Source organism: Hemibagrus wyckioides, linkage group LG15, assembly GCF_019097595.1.
Source record: "Hemibagrus wyckioides isolate EC202008001 linkage group LG15, SWU_Hwy_1.0, whole genome shotgun sequence".
NCBI classification, from domain to species: Eukaryota; Metazoa; Chordata; class Actinopteri; order Siluriformes; family Bagridae; genus Hemibagrus; species Hemibagrus wyckioides.
Window position 1 is genome coordinate 5,461,346 of NC_080724.1, and position 22,182 is coordinate 5,483,527.

The window sequence follows — 22,182 nt, forward strand, 5'->3', positions numbered from 1 at the left end:
TGTACTTGGCAAATAGAAACATTCTGAGTCATACCTTCAACAACTCCTTATCTGCAAAGGACATGATTCCTTCAAATATAATAACACTAGCACCATACACAGTTTTCTAGAAGAGACAAATAATTACAACACAGTAAATTGTGTCTGTGTGTTAGACAATTCATTACATGATATATTAATCAGATAAGAAAAATCTAAATATCAATGTAATATTAAGGTAGGGTCTGAGACTTAAAGATAGCATGCTATTTACAGAAATAAACAGAAAATCTCCAGAATATGCAGCATATTTTGTACTTGTGAAAGAGAAGCGTTGACTTAGAAATGTGTGTATGATGTACTTACCCACTCCTTCTGACGGCCATGTGTAGTGAAGTCATACACTGGGATCTTCACACTTTTGCCCTGTTTAAGTTTTTGGAGTATGTAGACAAGCAGGTCAAAGTCAAATGCATCCGGGTGGTCAAAATTATAGTCATTGCTTGCAGCCAGCAACTGTTGTTCATCTGAAAGGACCTAAATCAGATCACAAAATAATAGAGACACACACACAAATACACACACACAAAAAAGGAATTCAAATACCATGAGAAATCAGGCAAATGAATTTAGGCTATTGAAATTTAAAATTTTCAGTAAGTCAGTCATAATACATTTTAAATAAAAATATATGAAAGAAGAAATATGTGTAAGTGACTTAAGAAATCTAAGTGGTTAAGGCCTATTTTCCATTTACTCTAATAAAATACAGTATGTAGTACACAATAGAGTACAGTATATAATACAGTATGCAGCACACAATATACACTCACTCATTACTTTTTTAGATGCAAGATGCAATATAGGAAGAAGACAAGCTGAATGTTCATCTGGATATTACGTTGACATGTACCACCTATCTAAACATTAATGCAAACCAAGCATGCAGGAGATCTACAAAATATTAGACAGGTTTTATTCATGAATCTATCTATCTACATTAATCTCCAAACATGCAACTCTTAGAGCATTTCATTTCTCTATCTGTACCCTAAACTCTATCTAAGTTTTTAGAATTTGACTACACATTTAGTGTATTTCAGACCCTTATCTACTTTGAGTCAGATAATAAATAAATATAACTTCAGGAGTGTCTTATACTGAAAGGTGAATATAACTTCAGACATTTGGAATGGATTTGTGCCCATTTTTTGGGGCACTTGTGTTGGGCAAGACAGCCTGGCATGCTGTAAGCACTCCAATTCATTTAAAGGTATTTGCTGAGGTTGAGTTGATCTCAGATTTACCATACCAACCTTGGCAAACCCTGACTTTATAATCCTTGCTTTTTGCCTAGGGCACGTCATAATGCTAGAATACTGCTAGAAACTAGCAGTAAAGAAAACTCTGTGCTTCCACTTTTGTGGCAACAGTTTGTGGAAGGCCCATAAGTCCAAAGTCTTTATAACAGACTTTTGGCCATATAGAGTAGACAGGTAGATAGATAGATAGACAGACAGATTATATTGATGTATTATAATGGTTTCTGAGGCAAAATTTGGGTCCTACAGTGGCAAAAAAACCCCCAAATAAACACACAATAGAAAATGACATTTTCTAAATGATAAGTAGTGTTAGACATTCAACACATCAACAAAACACAGTGCAAAAGATATGAAAAGGTGCAGAAAACAACCTAACAAACATTCATAACTGTCAAGTGTGAAGATTGGTTTGGTGAATATGGGATCACATGCATATTATTTTATGCATACTAATTAATCTTGTCTCAGTATTCTTTTATTCTTGGAGGTTGGAGACCTGTTTGCTGGCTGGTACAGATCTTCAGCAAACTGGGTCTGATTCAGTGGGGCAGTCATTACTGGACCACTGGACTGGCACCTGGGAGTTAAAAAATACTCCACCATTTTGTTTCCAGCTTGTTTGTAGGTGGTGGTGATTCTCATTCCACCCACACATCCTTTGCAGTGTTGTTCTGAAGCTTGTGTTCCAGTTTGTTCCTGTAACTTTCCCCTCTTTGAGGTCAATGGGCTTCAACAGCAGAAGACTGTTGGAGTTACACTATTGACAGCCAAGAACAGAAATCTAAGGCTGCAGTGGGTACAGGCTCTCAGAAACTGGACAGCTGAGGGCAGGAAAAATGCTGTTCTTTTCTTTTTCCATTATTCAACTTACAGCAGTTAAAATTAGTAAATAAGTAGTAGTAAAATTAATAAGTGGAAAGAACATCATTTCACCATGAACCAGCCATGACTAGGTGCTCCTTGCAAGATGTCTGACACAGGAGTGAAAAGATTTATCAGAAGAGCTGTCCAAGAGTCAAGGATCACTTGCTTCAGAAACACCTGGAATAAGCAGGTACAGATACACCACGCAAAACTCCATTGCTAAAGAAAAAGCATGTTGAAGCTCGTTTAAAGTTTGCTGCACAAAATTTGGACAAGCCCAAGTGAAATACTGCGAGAATATAGTCTGGTCAGATGAGACCAAAATTTTACTCTTTGGATGCCATAACACACCATGTTTGGAGTGCAAATGGCACTGTACATCAACCCAAAAACACCATACCAACAGCAAAGATTGAAGGTGGGAACATCTTGGTGTGGGGCTGTTACGGTACTGACAAACTTCATACAATTGAAGGAAAGACGAATGGAAAAATGTACGGAGACATTCTTGATAAAACATCTGCTGCCATCTACCAAGATGATGAAAATGAAACGAGGGTGGAGATTTCAGCAAGACAATGATCCCAAACATACAGCCAAGAAAACACTCAATTGGTTTCAGAGAAAGAAAATAAAGCTGCTAGAATGGCCCAGCCAATCACCTGACTTGAATCCAATTTAAAAAATCTATAGAGGCCCACGGAACCTTCAGATTTGAAGACTGTTTGGGTGAAAGAACGGGCCAAAATCACACCTAAGCAATGCATTGAATTAGTTTCTCCATACAGGAGGCATCTTAAGCCGTCACTACCAACAAAGGCTTTTGTTTAAAGTATTAAATAAATTTGAATAAGCATGTTCAATACTTTTTCCATGAGTCATTACACATTATTACACAAAACTTAATTCATGGACATCTACGGTTTGATTTCTTTGCATGTGTGGGTTGTTACTATCATCTGGTGAAAATTTTCATGTCAATAGCACCTTTAGAAATATATTTACTGAGAAAAATGATAACATGTTCAATACTTATTTTACCTGCTGTATATATTTAGATGTATGTGTGTATAATAATAGATATATAAAAAGGGGTGCAAAAATAAACAGAATTAACCTTTGCTGGTGTCTTGATAAAAGTCTTTAATTCAACAAAAAAAAAAAGCATTGCCTCATTATGTTGTTTAGGTTTCTGTTAACAATAATGGCAGTGCCATTATGTTAGTGCTAGTGTATTAGAAAGTGAAAAAGAACATTCTTAGAAGATGCATAGGAGAGAATGCAGGCTTGATTAAGTTTAAATATGTATTTACATCTTACATTATAGTTAAGCAGTATTTCATGATGAATTGTTAACTTTATTATATAATCTCTCAAACATATTGTTTGATATGCAGAGGTTCTGATTCAATAGCCTTGTACTGAGTGTTGTACAAAGCACTGTACCATTCCACCCCTAATATATTAATGTATGTATTTAAAGATATACACATGTATGTAGTTGCAGATATTTATAATTATAAGTATATGTTTACTATATACTATTAGCCAGGAATACATGCTACAATATGTTTATATATGAAACAATAGATGCTTATAGCAATAGAGCCATAAACATCACAATATCTCACTTTGTAAAAGGAATCCATTGATAGGAGCACAACCCATGGAACATCCAATGCTTCAATTATCTTCCGGGCTACTGTTGTTTTACCAGAAGCACTTCCTCCACAAAGACCTGTGGGCAGATCCAGGTGAAACTGCAGTTTTATCAGGTTCGACCTTATGAATTCTGTACAGTGTCCTAGGATTTTGACCACTCAACAAACAACTAAAAAAATGAATGAGTTCAAGGACTTAATGTTCTTAAGATAAGACGGGAGATAATGGAAGATAATGGACTTAAGATATTGGAATTTCATAGCAATTAGGAGAATAATGATCTGCAATAAAGTATGAACAAACTGTATATGTTAAAGACAGGGTCTGCTTGAGAGAGTACTAGAGTACATTTTGTCAATTTATTGTTTAATTTCTAAATCTAATAAAGATGTGTGCATTTAACATAGCAGACAACCACTATCCTAAAACTACTCACCAATGACAAATGCCTCTTTGGACTGGGTGCCATGCTCATTGTACCAGGGTGGACGACCAGCGGTGTAGATGGTTCTTTTGCTTGTGCGCAGCAGGGGGGGTTCTGATTTGCATTGACTGGTGGTTCGTTTGCGTGGTGAAAGACCTGTGTTGACAGATGGGAGAAGCCTGTCCAAAGAGCCCTCACCTCCTCCACTATAAAGCCAAGAATAAGACAGCCAAACATGTTACAATAACTTCCTGTTCTGTCTCTTAATGAACATTAGACAGTTGTAATTTTGACACATTTTACTGGTACAACAGTGTGCTTGCAGAGAGCTTCTTTTGTCTGAATATAAACATTTACTATAATGATTTAATGTAGACGATATAATGTAAAGAAAAATGTAATAATTCTGTGTGAACTGTCTAATTATCTGATCACCATGCCTGCAAGACCATTCCCTGTCCCTAGTACAATGTGCAAATATGCAACAGATTAGTTCTAGACCCTGTATGTAGAATTATTTCACTGTTGTAGACAGTTGGCAGCCTAAGCTAATAATAAACTCAGGCCTTCATAGAGACTGGTCCATTTAAACAAAAAGTTTGATGTATTTCTATGGGTAGGTAGTCAAAAAGTAACATCTAGATGGAATAGTTTCTGTCATCTGGATGGGCAAAGTAGATTATATCATGGTACATGGAGAAGGCCAAGGCAAATTTGGATTCTGTGATATTAATAGTTCAGGTACCCACTGGGCTAAGATGTTAATATCCACACTTTGGACAACCTGTGAGTAGAGGCTGGAATAAATTGAAGGAGGACTAAAGAGACATGCCTTATCAGGCAGGACTGATGGGAGTACACTGGAGAGAGTTAAGGTAGATCTGGATTAGGTTGGGTATTGTGCAGTTTAAAGGATTTGATCTTTGATACTAGAAAAAAATAGTACAGGTTGCTGTAAGGTGGTCAACTCAAAAGAACCACATAAAAACTCTGCAAACCCCAGGACCTAACATAGAGAAGATTATGCAGTCTGCACAGTCCAACTCCCCAGCTGCTAGGACATCCTGTTCAGCAAATGCCTGTTGGAGAGGTCAGCACCAAGAGCTACCTCTGTGTGCTGCTGCTACTCCTAACCTGTCTCTTCTATACACTGGAAAAGGGCCTGACTGGGTCAGGTGGACTGATAAATACTTTGTAAAAAGTAAATAGGTTTTTCTACAAGAAAGATTGTTCCTGTTGGCTATATTATTTTTATTAATAAGAATATTATGTCAGAAGCTCCTTGGTTGCAGTGACAGAAATGATAAAAGTTTTGTGTACTGCTCTCACTCCCCTACTGCATCCTTCAAGCAGGTCGCAGAAACCATTACAAGAAATATTTTGGAAGAAAAAAAAAGTTATAAAAAAAAGAAAATTGCAGTTTTTAAAATTTAATCATGGTAAGTTAAATCATGGTAGATCTTCTTCTAACTTTAATGTGACACAAGAAACACCAAAATTGTAATGGAAAAACCGAAATATTTTAAGAAAAAAAAAATAGAATAATCTGCTTTTATAAGCACACCTTTTACGTAATAGTTGGTTAAAGCAATTTTTTGGGTAAGATTAACTCCTGTGTTGAGTTAAATGCTTGTCTAATGCTATTCACAATTTGTCTGCTGTTGTTTGTCAGCTAATATTTCAGGACTTTAATCAGTGTCTCACTTCCCATCTCAAAACTCACTTAGGCATTACTTGCTCTGCTTGCATCTTTCAATGTGTTCTAGAAGTCTATGTTTTGGGATCTCTCTCTGCTTATTGATTTTACATCACGCTCATTGGCACTACTACTTGCTAATATGATCTTTAATTTCACTTTCATGCTTCACAAATTCATATCTCCATCAACCTGCAGGATATTAAACACTGGCTGATGGTTAAACTGTGAGAAGAACCCAATATTAATTATCTGTGCTTTGATATAGATGACATCAAACTAATCTGCACCAGCATTGTTTAAAATCTGGGTTCACCTTTGACACTTTCTATCCCAACATAAATGCTTTAACTAAATGATTGTTAACCTCCATAAATCTGCTTTTCGAACATACTATTCCAGATGTTAATCAGGCAGGCAGTGATGTTTTTAAGTGAAAAAAAGTAATGGAGAAATAAATAACAGAAGGCTTAGTATTTGGTTGCATATTCCTTACTTTCAATAACAGCAGTGTGTTGGCAGTGTGCTTGGGGTCCACTGTCTCAAGCCATTGTCTTAATGCATAATGAACTTCCCCATTAAATATACACTATATTGCCAAAAGTATTCGCTCACCCATCCAAATAATCAGAATCAGGTGTTCCAATCACTTCCATGGCCACAGGTGTATAAAATCAAGCACCTAGGCATGCAGACTGTTTTTACAAACATTTGTGAAAGAATGGGTCGCTCTCAGGAGCTCAGTGAATTCCAGCGTGGAACTGTGATAGGATGCCACCTGTGCAACAAATCCAGTCGTGAAATTTCCTCGCTCCTAAATATTCCACAGTCAACTGTCAGCTGTATTATAAGAACGTGGAAGTGTTTCGGAATGACAGCAACTCAGCCACGAAGTGGTAGGCCACGTAAACTGACGGAGCGGGGTCAGCGGATGCTGAGGCACATAGTGCGAAGAGGTCGCCAACTTTCTGCAGAGTCAATCGCTACAGACCTCCAAACTTCATGTGGCCTTCAGATTAGCTCAAGAACAGTGCGGAGAGAGCTTCATGGAATGGGTTTCCATGGCCGAGCAGCTGCATCCAAGCCATACATCACCAAGTGCAATGCAAAGCGTCGGATGCAGTGGTGTAAAGCACGCCACCACTGGACTCTAGAGCAGTGGAGACGCGTTCTCTGGAGTGACGAATCGCGCTTCTCCATCTGGCAATCTGATGGACGAGTCTGGGTTTGGCGGTTGCCAGGAGAACGGTACTTGTCTGACTGCATTGTGCCAAGTGTAAAGTTTGGTGGAGGGGGGATTATGGTGTGGGGTTGTTTTTCAGGAGCTGGGCTTGGCCCCTTAGTTCCAGTGAAAGGAACTCTGAATGCTTCAGCATACCAAGACATTTTGGACAATTCCATGCTCCCAACTTTGTGGGAACAGTTTGGAGCTGGCCCCTTCCTCTTCCAACATGACTGTGCACCAGTGCACAAAGCAAGGTCCATAAAGACATGGATGACAGAGTCTGGTGTGGATGAACTTGACTGGCCTGCACAGAGTCCTGACCTCAACCCGATAGAACACCTTTGGGATGAATTAGAGCGGAGACTGAGAGCCAGGCCTTCTCGTCCAACATCAGTGTGTGACCTCACAAATGCGCTTCTGGAAGAATGGTCAAAAATTCCCATAAACACACTCCTAAACCTTGTGGACAGCCTTCCCAGAAGAGTTGAAGCTGTTATAGCTGCAAAGGGTGGGCCGACGTCATATTGAACCCTATGGATTAGGAATGGGATGTCACTTAAGTTCATATGCGAGTCAAGGCAGGTGAGCGAATACTTTTGGCAATATAGTGTATGTCTCTGTAAATAATCTAAAGGAATGTTTTTGTAGACTTTTAAAATAATTCTTCTGCTACCTTCAAAAGTTCCAGCATCGATAATGATCAGTAAAACCCATCCTAGGAGAAGCCTTTAAAAGCCCAAGCCATGACATTGCCATAACACTTCCTCAACTGTGCTTGCCCTATGAGCTTGTATGTTTTGTAGCATGAACAGATCCTGTTTTTCTCCACATTTTGGCCTTTCCATTACTGTGGTAGTGGTAAATCCTGGTTCCAGAACTTGTGGCTAGTTTCTGTATTCATTTGTAAATTTCCACCTGGATTCTTACTATGATGAGCTATACTACATGCAGAAGAAAAATGTCAAGGGGATGTTATTCGGCCCTAGGGCAACCCCTGTGTCCAATGTTTTGCAAGACCCTGATGGCCATTATTTCTGATGAGAGTGTCAAGTTTTTACAGGGTAACCATACGATGGAATTTGTTTGGTTGACCTTTTTAACCTTGAAGAGAAGCCATTGCTCAAATGAGCCCATAGGCTACTACAACCAAAGCTCAAACCTTGTCAGCCACCTAGGCCGCTCATTATTAGGGTTCATTTTTACCACATCCAAAATTCTTTAACAGGCATGCCAGAGTGGAAACCTAACCTACAAAAGAAAATCTGTCTTTATCTTTCAACCAGTGAGGCCAAAAAAAGAGCAGCATTTGGTATATACACTTGGTTCAGGGAGGTGTTGAAGTGGGTGGGTTTTTACAGTTTTGATGCTTTTCAGTTTGCTTATTTTAATGTATTATCTTTTTTCTTCACATTGTGGCTATATGTTATCATACATTGCACACCTCATTCTTCATGTTTTGATCTCTCATGTTTAATATCTCTGCATATATCTTTAGCATATTTTTACCTTTTTTATATGTACATGCATGGCCATTAATTTTGTAAGCTAGAATGTGAAGTCTTGGACGTCTTCCTACACTTAATAGAGTGATAGCAGAAAGTCCATTGGGATAAGCATTTTGCAGTTTGCCAAAAGCCCCATAGTGCCTCCTTAGCATTAGTGCTGGAGGGAATGTAGAATCAGAAAAATGTAAACACTGATGAATTCCCGTGGGAAATAAAATGGTCTGCATCTAACAGTCACAAACTCCACCAGCGATGAGCATTAGTTAGAAACCAGCACCATTCAGTTCTTGCACCATTCTGCGTTGATGTAACACACACGCCACCACAAGCCACCACCGTGAGCACAGAGCTGTATTTCTGTTGCCATAAAACAAGGTGAGCCCATCTAGCTGAATGTCAGCACCTGGAACTCTGCTGTCTTTGTTTTCATGGAGATGCTGCTCAGTCTCCCAAACTCACATAGCGTAGTCCACTGGAGTCAGATGCAGTCCAGTTTATTGTCCAGGGAGCAAACGTTGGAGAGTAGAATGGACAGGAGGGCAGGATGGCTAGGTTTTGTCTTTGGCCTAGCATGGAAACCTGGCCTATTGCCATGTTTCTGATTTCAACATCCCCTCCCCAAGCCACTAGCATCAGGCGATGCCAAGGACTGGAGGCCTGGTCTCAGCAGCAAGCCAAGATTGTGTAGTTTTTCCAGCAGATCATTATGCAGGAAGTCTGTAGCATAATTTCCCTAACCCTAACCAAGGGCATGGCAATCGTAGACATGAACACTGGGTACCCCAATGTCCATGTACTGCTAGTGTAAGGCTAAAGACAAGAATAGCACAATTTTAGATATGGAATGACCACTGCGTGCCACTGCTGTTCCGCCATCTTGGATTTGAGTCATGCATGTAGCGGTAGCAGGGTGTGATCAAGCACCGGTGTGTGAATAAAGAGTGGAGCCAAGAAAAGTGAGTGAAAAGGTTACACACCTGTGCCAAAAGTTAATAATGACTGTTCTCTGTTGCAATAAGCTAAAGCAGAAGTAAGAGAAAAGAAGCCAAAGGGTGAATGTTTTTGTATATAGTAAGCATTCTGAAAGCACTAAAAACAAGTTAAATATCTTGCTGTGATCTTTACACTTGCCTCCAGTTTCCTCTTTCCAGAACCCTCAAAACTTGCTACAATAACGGTGTGGTACGGACATTTCAGCTTAATTGAGCATACTGTTCCTGAGAAAGTTTTCTGAACTTACCATCACCTCCATTAATGACCACACCCAAAGTTCAACATGTATCTTGGCCATGAGCTGTTTGAATGAATTAGGCTCTGCCTTGTTAGATTTGATTAGCAGGCAGCACCCATATAGTTGTCATATTAAACTTCAAACTACAGAAATCCTACTACTATGTCCCAAAACTATGTTTGCATATTATGCAAATTAGCAAACCAAAATGACACTGGGATGCCACAGGATAGTTTTGAGGTGAACAAGTTTCCGTCCACTACATTCCATAACACTATGTACAGAGGATTTATGCACCCTTTGTTTGCTTGACATGTTCTTTGACATTTCCTTCCCACTTCATTATCATGAATATCTTGACATCATCCTGACTAAATCTGGTATGAATCAGTTGAGGTCTGTCTGAGAGGTATTTAAAATGTTCATTACGTGTCAAAATGCAGAAAACAAAAATTTGATAATCTGTGGTGATAAACACCACACACACATTTACAGCACAGTGGAATTATTTTCTTCGCATGTCCCAGCTGAAGAAGTAAAGGTCAGAGTGCAGGGGCAGCAATGATACAGCTCCCCTGGAGCAGGGATGGTTAAGCCTTGCTCAGGGGCCCAGCATGTTTGTAGAGAGCAGTTTGCCTTGCATTTTGAAAAAAGTAAATGTGACTTCTTCACAGACTCAAATAATTTATGCAGTATGCCTACACAAGTCAACCAAAATTTTGTAAGCAATTGTTGACACACCAAAACCACCAAATGTCACTTAGCCAAGATTGTTTCAATGACTAACAATTATGGGAGATTTACACCCAAACATAGTGGATTCAAAACACTATGGCTATCAAAGCACAATTTGTCTGGCATGTGATGCATCACCTTATGGTATAGGTACTGTCATTTCCCATGTTAACCAACGGTGACAAAAAAGCCATTAGCTTATGTGTTGTACATGCTTAGCAAGGCTAAACAAAATAGAGCATGAGGCTCAACAGACTGAGCATGAAGCTTTGGCAATAGTGTTGAGAGCCAGGAAATGTTCTGTCTGTCAATTTACAGGAAAAAATTAGTCAAATCAAATTGAGAAACTTCATCATGCATGAAAACAATGACCCCAAAACACAAAAAAGTACAAAAGGAAAAACTGGAGGATGTTAGACTGACCAAGTCATTTATCAGAACAAGCCTGGAAAAGCATCATAAAAGAAAAATGCAAGGATGTCAGCGGGACCCCGGCTTGCTGTAGTTTTTTGCAAGGCACCAAATAATATATGTTATTATATAGGTATGAGGTCAAAAGATTGATCTATTATTATATAAGTACTATTCGGCAACTTACAATAACTACAGCAAGCTGGTGTCCCCCAGCATCAACAAATTGTTGCATATGTGTGTGTTTGTATACTACTGGTCAAAAGTTTTAGAACATCTCAATTTTTCCAGTTTTTCTTGAAATTTAAGCAGGTCAAGTCCAGTGAATAAAAGACATAAACCCCATCGAGCTGGTTTTGGATGAACTGGACAAAAGGGTGAAATGCTCTAGATGCTTGACAATGCTCCAGACCATCTTGCAAGACCTCCTGCCCTTCATCGCTATAGTCATCTATCTTTATTCCCATCCCTCAATCATCAGCAACTACAGACTGGTATCACTTCTCTTTTTTCTTTTTAAAATTCTTGAACACACTGTTTATAATCAACTGTCTGTCCATCTCTCGCAGAGCAACCTCCAAGAAGCCAACCAGTCTGGCTTCAAAGAGGCACATTCCTTTTGCCTGTCAGAGAGAAACTACATGCTGCTATAGCTTCTGCTCAGATCTCAAAATGTCTGGCAGACATTATCATGGATAAAGGCTCAGCAGATGAAACGTGATCCCAGCAAAACTGAACTGCTGTTCATCCTAGGTGATTCATCTCCAGGTCAGTATCTTGCAAATCTATGATCTTTCCTTCAGCTACTGCTCCCAACCCTGGGGTAACAATGGATAATTAGCTGTCTTTTTCCTTTCACGTTGCTATTTTGATATATCTCAGTTTCTTCTTTACAACATCAGAAGGATTTTGCCTATTTTTATCCTGACAGGCCACTCAGGTCTCTTGTCATTTTGAGACTGAACTACTGCAGCTCTCTGCTGGCAAGTCTACTTCTGAGTGGAATTTGACCTCTGCAAATCCAAAATGCAGCTGCATGACATGTTTTCCACCTACCCAAGTTCTCCTACATCACCCCATAGCTGCGCTCCCTTTACTGGCTTCCGGTAGCTGCTTGAATCAGATTCAAAACACTGATGCTTGCCTAAAATGCCAAAAATTGGCAACCTCAAAGCTCCCATCACACCTCACACTGCACCATGCTCACTACCTGTCTTCAAATGACAGGTGAAGACCTACCTTCTCCTGAAATCACAGAACGGGGTCAGCGCATACTGAGGAGCACAGCATGAAGTGACCAACTTTCTGCAGAGTCAATAGCTACAGACCTCCAAACTTTGGCGTGTAGAGAGCTTCATAGAATGGATTTTCATGGCCGAGCAGCTGCATCGAAGCCTTACATCACTAAGTGCAATGCAAAGCATTGGATGCAGTGGTGTAAAGCATGCCACCACTGGATTCTAGAGCAGTGGAGACACGTTCTCTGGAGTGACGAATCATGCTTCTCTGTCTGGCAATCCAATGTAGTAGTCAAGCTTTGGTGGTTGACTACTACACTTGCCTGACTGCATTGCTCCAAGTGTAATGTTTGGTGGAGGGGGGATTATGGAGTGGGGTTGTTTTTCAGGGGTTGGGCTTGGCCCCTTAGTTCCAGTGAAAGTAATTCTTAATGCTTCAGCATACCAAGACATTTTGGACAATTTCATGCTCCCAGCTTTGTTAAAACAGTTTGGGGATGGCCCTTTCCTGCTACAACTGCACACTAGTGCAAAAAGCAAGGTCAATAATGACATTGATGAGCGCAGTTTGGTGTGGAGGAACTTGACTGTCCTGACCTCAACCCGATAGAACACCATTAGTGCGGAGACTGCAAGCCAGGCCTTCTCGTCCAACATCAGTGCCTGACCTCACAAATGCACTTCTAGTGGAATGATCAAAAATTCCCATAAACACCTAAAGCCTTCCCAAAAGAGTTGAAGCTGTTATAGCTGTAAAGGGCAGGCCAACTCCATATTAAACCCTACTGATTAAGAATGGGATGTCATTAAAGTTCATGTGTATGTAAAGGCAGATGTCCCAAAGCTTTTGGCAATATAGTGTATATACATACATGCATATAAAAAACACTGACTCAGTGAGTTCTATCTGTGGAAATGCCCCGTGCCCTGTTGACGACAGAGATCAGAATAAATTGGCCAAACCAACAGGAAGAATAGATTAACTCAAATAACCACTTACAACTGTGCTAAGCAGAAAAGTATTTCAGAACACACAAAATAACAAACATTGAGTTTGATGAACAAGAATAAGAATTTCTGTCTACAATGGGCACAGGATCTCTGGAACTGGACAGGTGACCAAGAATTTTTTTTTCTAATGTTTAACTGCCCTGTTTTAAGGCTGTGCCCCCACATAATGGATGATTAATTAATAACAAATTAATTGTTTGTCTGTGTGCTACATTACCTCTCAATAAAGTTTGAGTCATGGTATACTTAGTTTGCAACCTAGCCAACCAGTATTGATGTATCCATTGATACAAATGCACTTTTGGATAAGGCCATCTGCTAAACAACATAAATATAAAAGTGTACATATATATATATGTGTGTGTGTGTGTGTGTGTGTGTGTGTGTGTGTGTATATATACACACACACACACACACATATATATATATATATATATATATATATATATATATATATATATATATATATATATATATATATATATATATATATATATATATATATATACACACACACACAGCTCTGGAAAAAGACATTATAGACATTATATATTCACACAAACATATGCATACATACAGGTTGTTAAGACAATACTGTAAAGTACACGTTTAGGCAATTAATGTGGTAACAAGACCAAGCAGATGCAGCTGAATACCAAGTGATCACAAATATGAATGACAGTCAAGTGTGAGTCATTGAAGAGACAGAGAGAGAAACAAACTAAGTAACCCAGGCTTACCTGCTGTCTGCCCTTAAAGCCCAGCAGCCTGAGATCCTGGCTCCAGAAAAGCCTGGAAGTGTGGTCATGGTGAGCAAGCAAGAGAAAAAGGAGCCTGACTGAGGACCGTGCTTATATATCAGCTTGCTGCCCTGGAGCCAGCATGTACACAAACGGGGTCACATATAAACTTATGGGTACAAAGCTAATAGCATTACATGCCCTCTGGCAAGCAAGTGTGTGGTGCCAACGAGAGAGTGTAAAAGAGGAACTGAGACAGAGAGCAGAACAGAAAGAAGAGGGGAGAAAGAGCGAGAGAAAGAGAAAGCAAGAGAAAGAGAGAGAGAGAAACAAAGACAGTAGAAACTAAAGGCTGATTTAAACATTTGTTTTGCTCATTTTTGAAATTGCAAAGGAGAATTCTTCAGAAATGAAACTGCGTCAGAGCTGCTGCTATCTGTGTCTCACTGTTTCTGTCTCTCCCCCTCCCTCCTCTACTCGCCTGTCAACGTAAGAGGATAAGCTCTCTCGAAAGATTCTATTGGCGGTGGTATTAATAGCTCCAGGTTGGAGCCCTCCTTCTGTCAGTAGCACACATCACCTTACACAGGCCTCTAACACTAAGCATCTGGCAATGGCACTTGGTATTGCAATAGAGCAATTAAGGAGAAACTCCTGTTACTTCCTGCTGCCTTTCACAAACTAAGGCTAGAGAAAAAGGGAGAGAAAAATTTGCATTTTTCCTTTTTGAGACCAGCTGCAGAAATAAAAAAAAAATCAAGTACAGACAGTAAACACAAACAGATAAGAACAGAGGGTAAAAAATAAACATAAGTGTCTGTACATGGCTGACAACCCTATCCTCACTTCACCCTCACCCCATCAACCAATTGGATATTGCCTGCATATCCACATAGACAAGCAAAAACAGGAGCATTTCTCACAACCTAGCCACAAACACCAAGAGTAAATCTGTGAAAATCTGTGCAATATAAAAGTGCTCATTTTATATTGCAGGGCTCTGTGATGTCAGTACTGTATAAAGTGATACATAAGCTATAGCTATACAGCAGTGTGGTTTTCCACTAGATACACAACTAATACACAAATGCATTGCAACAAAGTTATCAGACTTATCAGGCTAAGTCGGTAAGTTTTATCTAGTGATCTGTGTTATAAATGTAATTTCTAGGGATGCACAATATGAAAAATTTAAACCGATAACCGATAATTAAGTCCTCCTCATGGCCGATTCCAATATCGATAACCAATAAGTTCATATTTTTATATTAGAATTTTCATATAATATGCAGTTGTGCACCCAGGAGAATAGAAAATCTAAGATGCACTGATGAAATTGATATTTTAGTACTGTAATAGGAAACATCAGTCCTGATGTTTTTATTTTTTGTGTAAGGCACTACAATAAGAACAGAAAGGGTTTAACAGAACAATGGTTAATCTGCAATTAAAAACTCAACAAATTTATATTCAAGTATTTCATGCATAACAAAAAAATGCATCTATTCAACCTTTTTAGTGTATGAGGATGAGGAAGGTATAACAGACCTTAAGTCACATGCTCTGTGTTTTAGGCCTAGCGCTAGTAGCTGCTGCTGCCACGGCTGCTTCATATTCTTTTAATACAGCTTCGCCGCGATAACGACCATTCAAGTGAGATATAAGATTTTTTGTGTTAACACTTGACGCCTTTTTATCTCCTCTCGGAATCCTCGCTGAACATGCGTTGCAAATAGCAATGGCATTGTCCTCCGCTGCCACCGAGAAAAACTTCCAGACCGGTGAAGCTGCAGTCACTTGTACTCGGAAAGCGGATGAATTTCGGGTAAATCAGACTGATTGATTTACCAGCAATTGTACTTTATCGGATCTAGTTATCAGGTTTCATTTATTTACCGGAGCAATAAAAATGACGTCATTTTCACCCATTTCGACCGATAATTTATCTGTCCGATAAATAACGTACATCCCTAGTAATTTCTGTATGTTCTGTATTTCAATCATTTTACAGTCAAAACAGCTGAATTTGCATTTTCCTTTTTAAATACAGGGGAAAGACATGATGTCAGGCAGTGATAAGCTTAGCCTCACCTTGGATAGCGCAATCCCTCTCAAACTGGATTGAATGCATGTAATTGGCACATGTCTGTTGCTCTCTCTCTGTATGTCACCAATATGATGTTTCTAGACAATTTTATGTCTTCACTTGGTAGTGTTTTTCACATGTGTATAAACATAAAACTATGACAACACTGCACTGTAAAAGCATGAGGTGAGGCAGCCAAGTACCTCTGCCTCACTGAAAGGGGCGTGAATGAGCCCACAAGTTTATAATTGTTCTGCTGTTGCTCTTCCTCTTCACAGAAATGTGAAGTGTTTAGTTAAGTTTAGTGCACTGCAGCATTTTTTTAAAATTATTTTTCTCTCTTACAGCCAAAATGCAAGAATCTATATCAAAGCTTAAAAGTTTCTAAAAACTGGAATTCCATTCAAAACAGGAGGTAATAAATAACCATTAATCAACAAGCAGCCAACTGAATGGTGAATTTAAGCTACTCTTTTGAATTCATATATTTATAAATATGACTCTGAAAGAGTCAGTGCTTCGCCAGCCACAAACCTCATATCACTGTATTGGAAACAGTATTTAGGTCAGCTGTATTATATCAATGTTATGTTATATTTTCTTTAATGGTCAGCCTTGCCACAATTTAAATGCACGTTTTCTTCTGCGCAGGCAGACACTATTTTTTCTTAAATAGTACACCAATCTGATGTGTGTTTTGGGTTACAAGTGTACATAGTTTGTTTGTAATGTACATGTGCGCAGTAATGTGTTTGGATGGGAGGCAAAGTCAGAGAAACAAGACATCACAAAAGAGTTTTGCCACTGCACACACTCAGGCATTCAGATCATGATTCAGAATTGGATGTTTGTTCAGTCATGTTTACTGAGCCAGTTGACCTGTAGCCACGAGTGTTGAGAGACCTATGTTTTCACTTTTGTGGAAGGACACCAACAACAAAGAGACTTTCTCATCATCCCAGATAATGCATTGTTTTGTCTGGCGCCGAGATTTCTGGGTTCACTCAAGCCAGTCGCCATTTTTGTGTGAATACAACTTAGAACTGCACTCATCTGTTAGTTCAAAGGGTTGAACTTAGATACTGACTCTCCTTTACATGTGAGCACTCCAATATTATATTTTGCTCAATTACGTCAAACGGCCCCTAGCTCCGATCAGGCCTGCAACAAGGGGCTGTCTGTTTCTCTCTCTCTCTCTCTGTGTGTGTGAGTCTTAATATAGCCCCTTGACATGCACTACTGTAACAAGACACTTCACCTATCAGAGAACATTCTTAATATAAATAACTGTCATTACACTGTGTCAAAAGTACATTCACATCTGCTACTGCAGAATAACAACAGTCTCAAGAAATTGTCCATCACTATCTAACCCCACATAGAGCAAAGAAAAGGTTAGGGTTAAGTCTAGGGTTAGGTCTAGATAATGTAGAAAAAATTATATAGAAGGAAATATATTTAGAAAAATATTCAGAGAGAAAGAAAAAAAACTAGCACCCTAGTCTAATGATCACATGCACAATTTAAAACAATCCACAAAAAATTAGAAAAAAATGTCATAAAACCAAGTCAAAAGCAAATGGTTATCAGGAACTGTGAACCAGCTCACAGTTGACTCTGAGGATTTCAATGTTTTGTTTAAGAGTATCACCTCAAGGCTTTTGTATTGTCACACCTTCAAGGCCCACTCAAGGCCTTTAAAACTGTAACGCATGTTCCTTTTCACTGGACTTGGTGACTACAGTACCACCGCAGTGTGTTCTGATCTACAATAAAACATTCCTGCTGAACACTACTTCCGAGTCCGCTGGTCTGCTTCGGTGAATTCACAACACTACTTAAGTCTGCCAAGACAGAAATACTTGTATTCGGACTACATGCAGCTAGAAGTAAGCTTTCTGACAGTAACTCTTGATGGCCTTGTAAATAATGTAGATATGAAATGTGTCACACAATGCAGAAAAATTGTTTTTGCTTTTGCTAGATCTAGGCTGACTTATTAATGGCTTACTGACAAGCTTCAATTGGTTCAGCTATCTTCTCCACACAACAATAGAAAATATAATAAATATAAAAATTATAAACAATATAACAATTATAAAATACAACTACTGACCTATAGAGCACTGGTTGGCCTTGCGCTGCAGCACCTGAGCAATTTTTTTTTCTTTTTCATTATCTGCTATACCTACTTCAATCAGAATGTGCTGAATATTTGTTAGTAATGGTGAAGGCTACAGCAGAGGGCAGACATTTCTTTCACAAAAGCAGTCATAGAACAGCCGTCCATTTATTGTTTGGTACTCAGAAACTTGCTGTCTTTCTCTTTAAAGTCTGGGCTGAAAACATATTTGTTTAGTCAAGCCTTTTGGGAACAGTTTTTTCTTAGTTAACTGAGGATTGTTGAAGGTGGAGTGGCTGGACACTTTATGTCCCAGGGCACTCTCATGTCTGTGTTACCTGCTGGCTCTCTCTTTTAGTTATTGTGTCATAGCTAGTCTTGGTGCCCTACCTCTGCTTGGAGGCTGCTCACCACTACTCAGGATAGCCCCACATGTACAGCCAGGAGATATTTGAATTTGATGTGGATAGTCCCACTTAGAAAAGGCACAAACTCTTTTGCTCTTAAGTCTTCGTCAGTGAAAAGTGTTATTTTAATAAATCTCCTGGTTATGCAATTACATTTTTTGCTTTTTTTAGTACACAGTATTGCCTGGTTCACCCAGATAAAGATGGGTTCCACTCTGGTTCTGGTTCCTTTCAAGGGTTTTCCTAATATCTTTTCAGGGAGATTTTTCTGCACTACTGTCAACTCTGGCTTTCTCATTAGGAATAAATTTAAATGTAAAAATATCCTTTATATCCTGAAATTACATGTTTTTGTAAAGGTGCTATTTGAACACATCCATTTTTAAAAGTGCTATACAAATTAGTGTGTTAAGTTCACTTCAAACATCAGAATGGGATAAAGGTCATAAATTTGATGGGTTTTGATGTTGGATGGCTTGAGTATTTCAGAAACTAATCTAATCTCCTGGGATTTTCACACAGAGCAGTTTCTAGTAATTTATGAAGGTCAGAAAAACAAAAAAAAGTATGTCTGTCTGCTCTTTCTCGATTTTGTTCACCTCAGACTTTCAGTACAACTCTTACTCATGCCACCTGCAGAAAGGTACAAAGGGTAAGATTTCTCCGGAGTCTTATCCTAACATGTACATATACTTCAATTTGTGAAGTCCATGCCAGCTTAGGTCAATGCTGTTATTAAAGGGGAAATAGCAATTACTAAGAATTCCTTAAGTTTTTTTGTTTTTTTTTACTTTTCACCCAAGTTACTGCCACGATGCCATCTCAATGAAAAGGTTTGTATTAAATTTGAAAAGGACGCAAAGTAAAAGCATATATGTTTATATATATTATGATTATATATATATATATATATATATATATATATATATATATATATATATATGTATATATGACATTACCGTATTTACAGTGCTGTTAAAGCAGTTGGATATTTTATTTTACATATAACAAACCAACGGTTCAACTGGTTGCTACTTAATATTAAAAGCATTAGCGATTACATGGACACATGAAAACGTGCTGCAGCATAGAGGTTCACAACCATGCTACTACTGCTGAAGGTCTGGGTAATTCTAATGTCTGTACTGGCTATACTTACAAGGGAAATAAGAGATAAACACTTTTGAATGTTTTTAATGTACCTTGAAGATCGCACTGACGATTTTTCACCACACTCCATCGCTGACAACCTTCCTGGTCTGCACACGGGTAAGTGTTGTTGCTTCAGTAGGCGTCACTTTGCCGTGGTGCTTCCTGGGACATGTAGTTTCATCAGCACGACTATGTGCGTAATATGAAGTCATGCGCACTACAACTCCCAAGCGTTTTTTTTTTAATTAAACTTGGCATTCTGTTTTACTTCGACAAATGGTCGTACTCATATATGGCGATGACAAAAGTAGTGAACAAATGTATAAACAAAAGATTGTGAAACACAAGGCAGTCTTTAGGCAACAATGTTTTATTAAACATTTGCAGTTTACTAATGCTCACTTAATACAGTGTTGGGAAAATAGACGACAAAGGGGTCTGAGCGGTTGATAAACTAAAGTTTAAAAACTTCATTTGCAGAAATAAATTGTTAGCCCTATCAATATACATGTTAGATCTTTATAATAAGTCCTTATAACTGTTTCAGTAAAGCATATTTTATTTATTCCCCAGTTCTAAACAGAACTAAAGCTAAAGAAAATATTTTTTTAAATAAATTGTCCTAAGGTATAAAAGGCAAACTGCACAGGCAAGGTACTAAAATATCGATCACCACTCCATTATACATACAAGGGCACATGCGCACTCGCAATGTAAACACACACACATGCGTGTATATATTATATATATATATATATATATATATATATATATATATTATATATATATATATATATATATATATATATATATATATATATATATAATATCATAATACTGAATACATGTAATGCAAATTCATGGGTACAAGGAAAGTAAATACAATTAACTATTCTAAGCAGCACATACAACTAGGGGTTATAATTGCAGTCAATTCAAATTTGTTGGAAGGATCATTTGGCATGACACAATTTCAAAATCCAAAGTAAATTTTTTTTATTTATTTAAAAGTGTTTAAATTTCCTGTTAATCATTTTAAAAATAATATGTCTAAAATCTGCATAAGTAATAAGTATTCCCCCTTTATGACTTTATATTTCAAGTGCACACTAAATAGGTTAAACAGGGAACACCTGTGTTAATTATATGTTAACTAATTTGTGTCCATTAAATATCTCTGACTTTGCACGGTCTCACAGCTAAAATGGCATATCAGATTAGCCCTGCTGTTATGAACACCAATGACCGGCCAGTGAAGCTTTGAGCTGAGTATTATTACGATATTAAGTTATAAGGTAAGCTCTGTGAAATTCATTATAACGATGCAGAAAAATGACATAACCAAGACACTACCGAGCTCAGGCTAAAATAATGGTAATAAGGGTAATTGTCAGAGAAATGTTCAAGAGTCCAGCAACAGCAGTGTAACTGGCTGAAATAGGAGAACCTGTGCAGACCTCAAAAATATCCTCAGCTCTTTACAGATCTATATGATATTGGCCAGAAGGAAGCCACTTATGAGGGCATTTATATATATATATATATATGTATGTGTGTGTGTGTGTATGTGTTATTTGTATAAAGTAGCATTTTTCAGCAGAAGCAACTGGAGAGCTTGTTAGTATCACTGATGCTGCTCTACCTGTTTAAATGCTATAACCTCTTAACTTAGATCTCAGCATTGAGAATTCATTGCTAAAAGCACATGGCAACAACCAACATAAACCGAGCTAAATATAATGTTCCATGATGGCTACAGTTGCTTAGTACTAAGTAGATTTTTTTTATTTCTGTGTCAGTATTGGTAACATACACTATATTGCCAAAAGTATTCGCTCACCTGCCTTGACTCGCATATGAACTTAAGTGACATCCCATTCCTAATCCATAGGGTTCAATATGACGTCGGTCCACCCTTTGCAGCTATAACAGCTTCAAGTCTTCTGGGAAGGCTGTCCACAAGGTTTAGGTGTGTGTTTATGGGAATTTTTGACCATTCTTCCAGAAGCGCATTTGTGAGGTCACACACTGATGTTGGACGAGAAGGCCTGGCTCTCAGTCTCCGCTCTAATTCACCCCAAAGGTGTTCTATCGGGTTGAGGTCAGGACTCTGTGCAGGCCAGTCAAGTTCCTCCACACCAGACTCTGTCATCCATGTCTTTATGGACCTTGCTTTGTGCACTGGTGCACAGTCATGTTGGAAGAGGAAGGGGCCAGCTCCAAACTGTTCCCACAAAGTTGGGAGCATGGAATTGTCCAAAATGTCTTGGTATGCTGAAGCATTCAGAGTTCCTTTCACTGGGACTAAGGGGCCAAGCCCAGCTCCTGAAAAACAACCCCACACCATAATCCCCCCTCCACCAAAACTT

General features: G+C 38.5%; 1 protein-coding gene across 4 annotated transcripts in view; it reads right to left on the reverse strand.

Moving 5' to 3' along the window:
* Nucleotides 1-19,974, reverse strand: part of uckl1b (uridine-cytidine kinase 1-like 1b) — a 34,122-nt gene extending 14,148 nt beyond the window's left edge. Inside the window, exons 1-5 of one of the 4 annotated variants that reach the window (XM_058409466.1) lie at nucleotides 14,047-14,491; nucleotides 4,267-4,460; nucleotides 3,800-3,906; nucleotides 346-516; nucleotides 35-106 (exon numbers count right to left, since the gene is read on the reverse strand). In XM_058409466.1, coding sequence (XP_058265449.1) covers nucleotides 35-106; nucleotides 346-516; nucleotides 3,800-3,906; nucleotides 4,267-4,460; nucleotides 14,047-14,114 — 612 coding nt within the window. In that variant the 5' untranslated portion in view covers nucleotides 14,115-14,491. Of the gene's footprint in view, nucleotides 1-34; nucleotides 107-345; nucleotides 517-3,799; nucleotides 3,907-4,266; nucleotides 4,461-14,046; nucleotides 14,492-19,863 lie in introns of those variants that run through there. The other 3 variants (XM_058409463.1, XM_058409464.1, XM_058409465.1) reach the window with 3 other exon arrangements.
* Nucleotides 19,975-22,182: the final 2,208 nt, after the last annotated feature.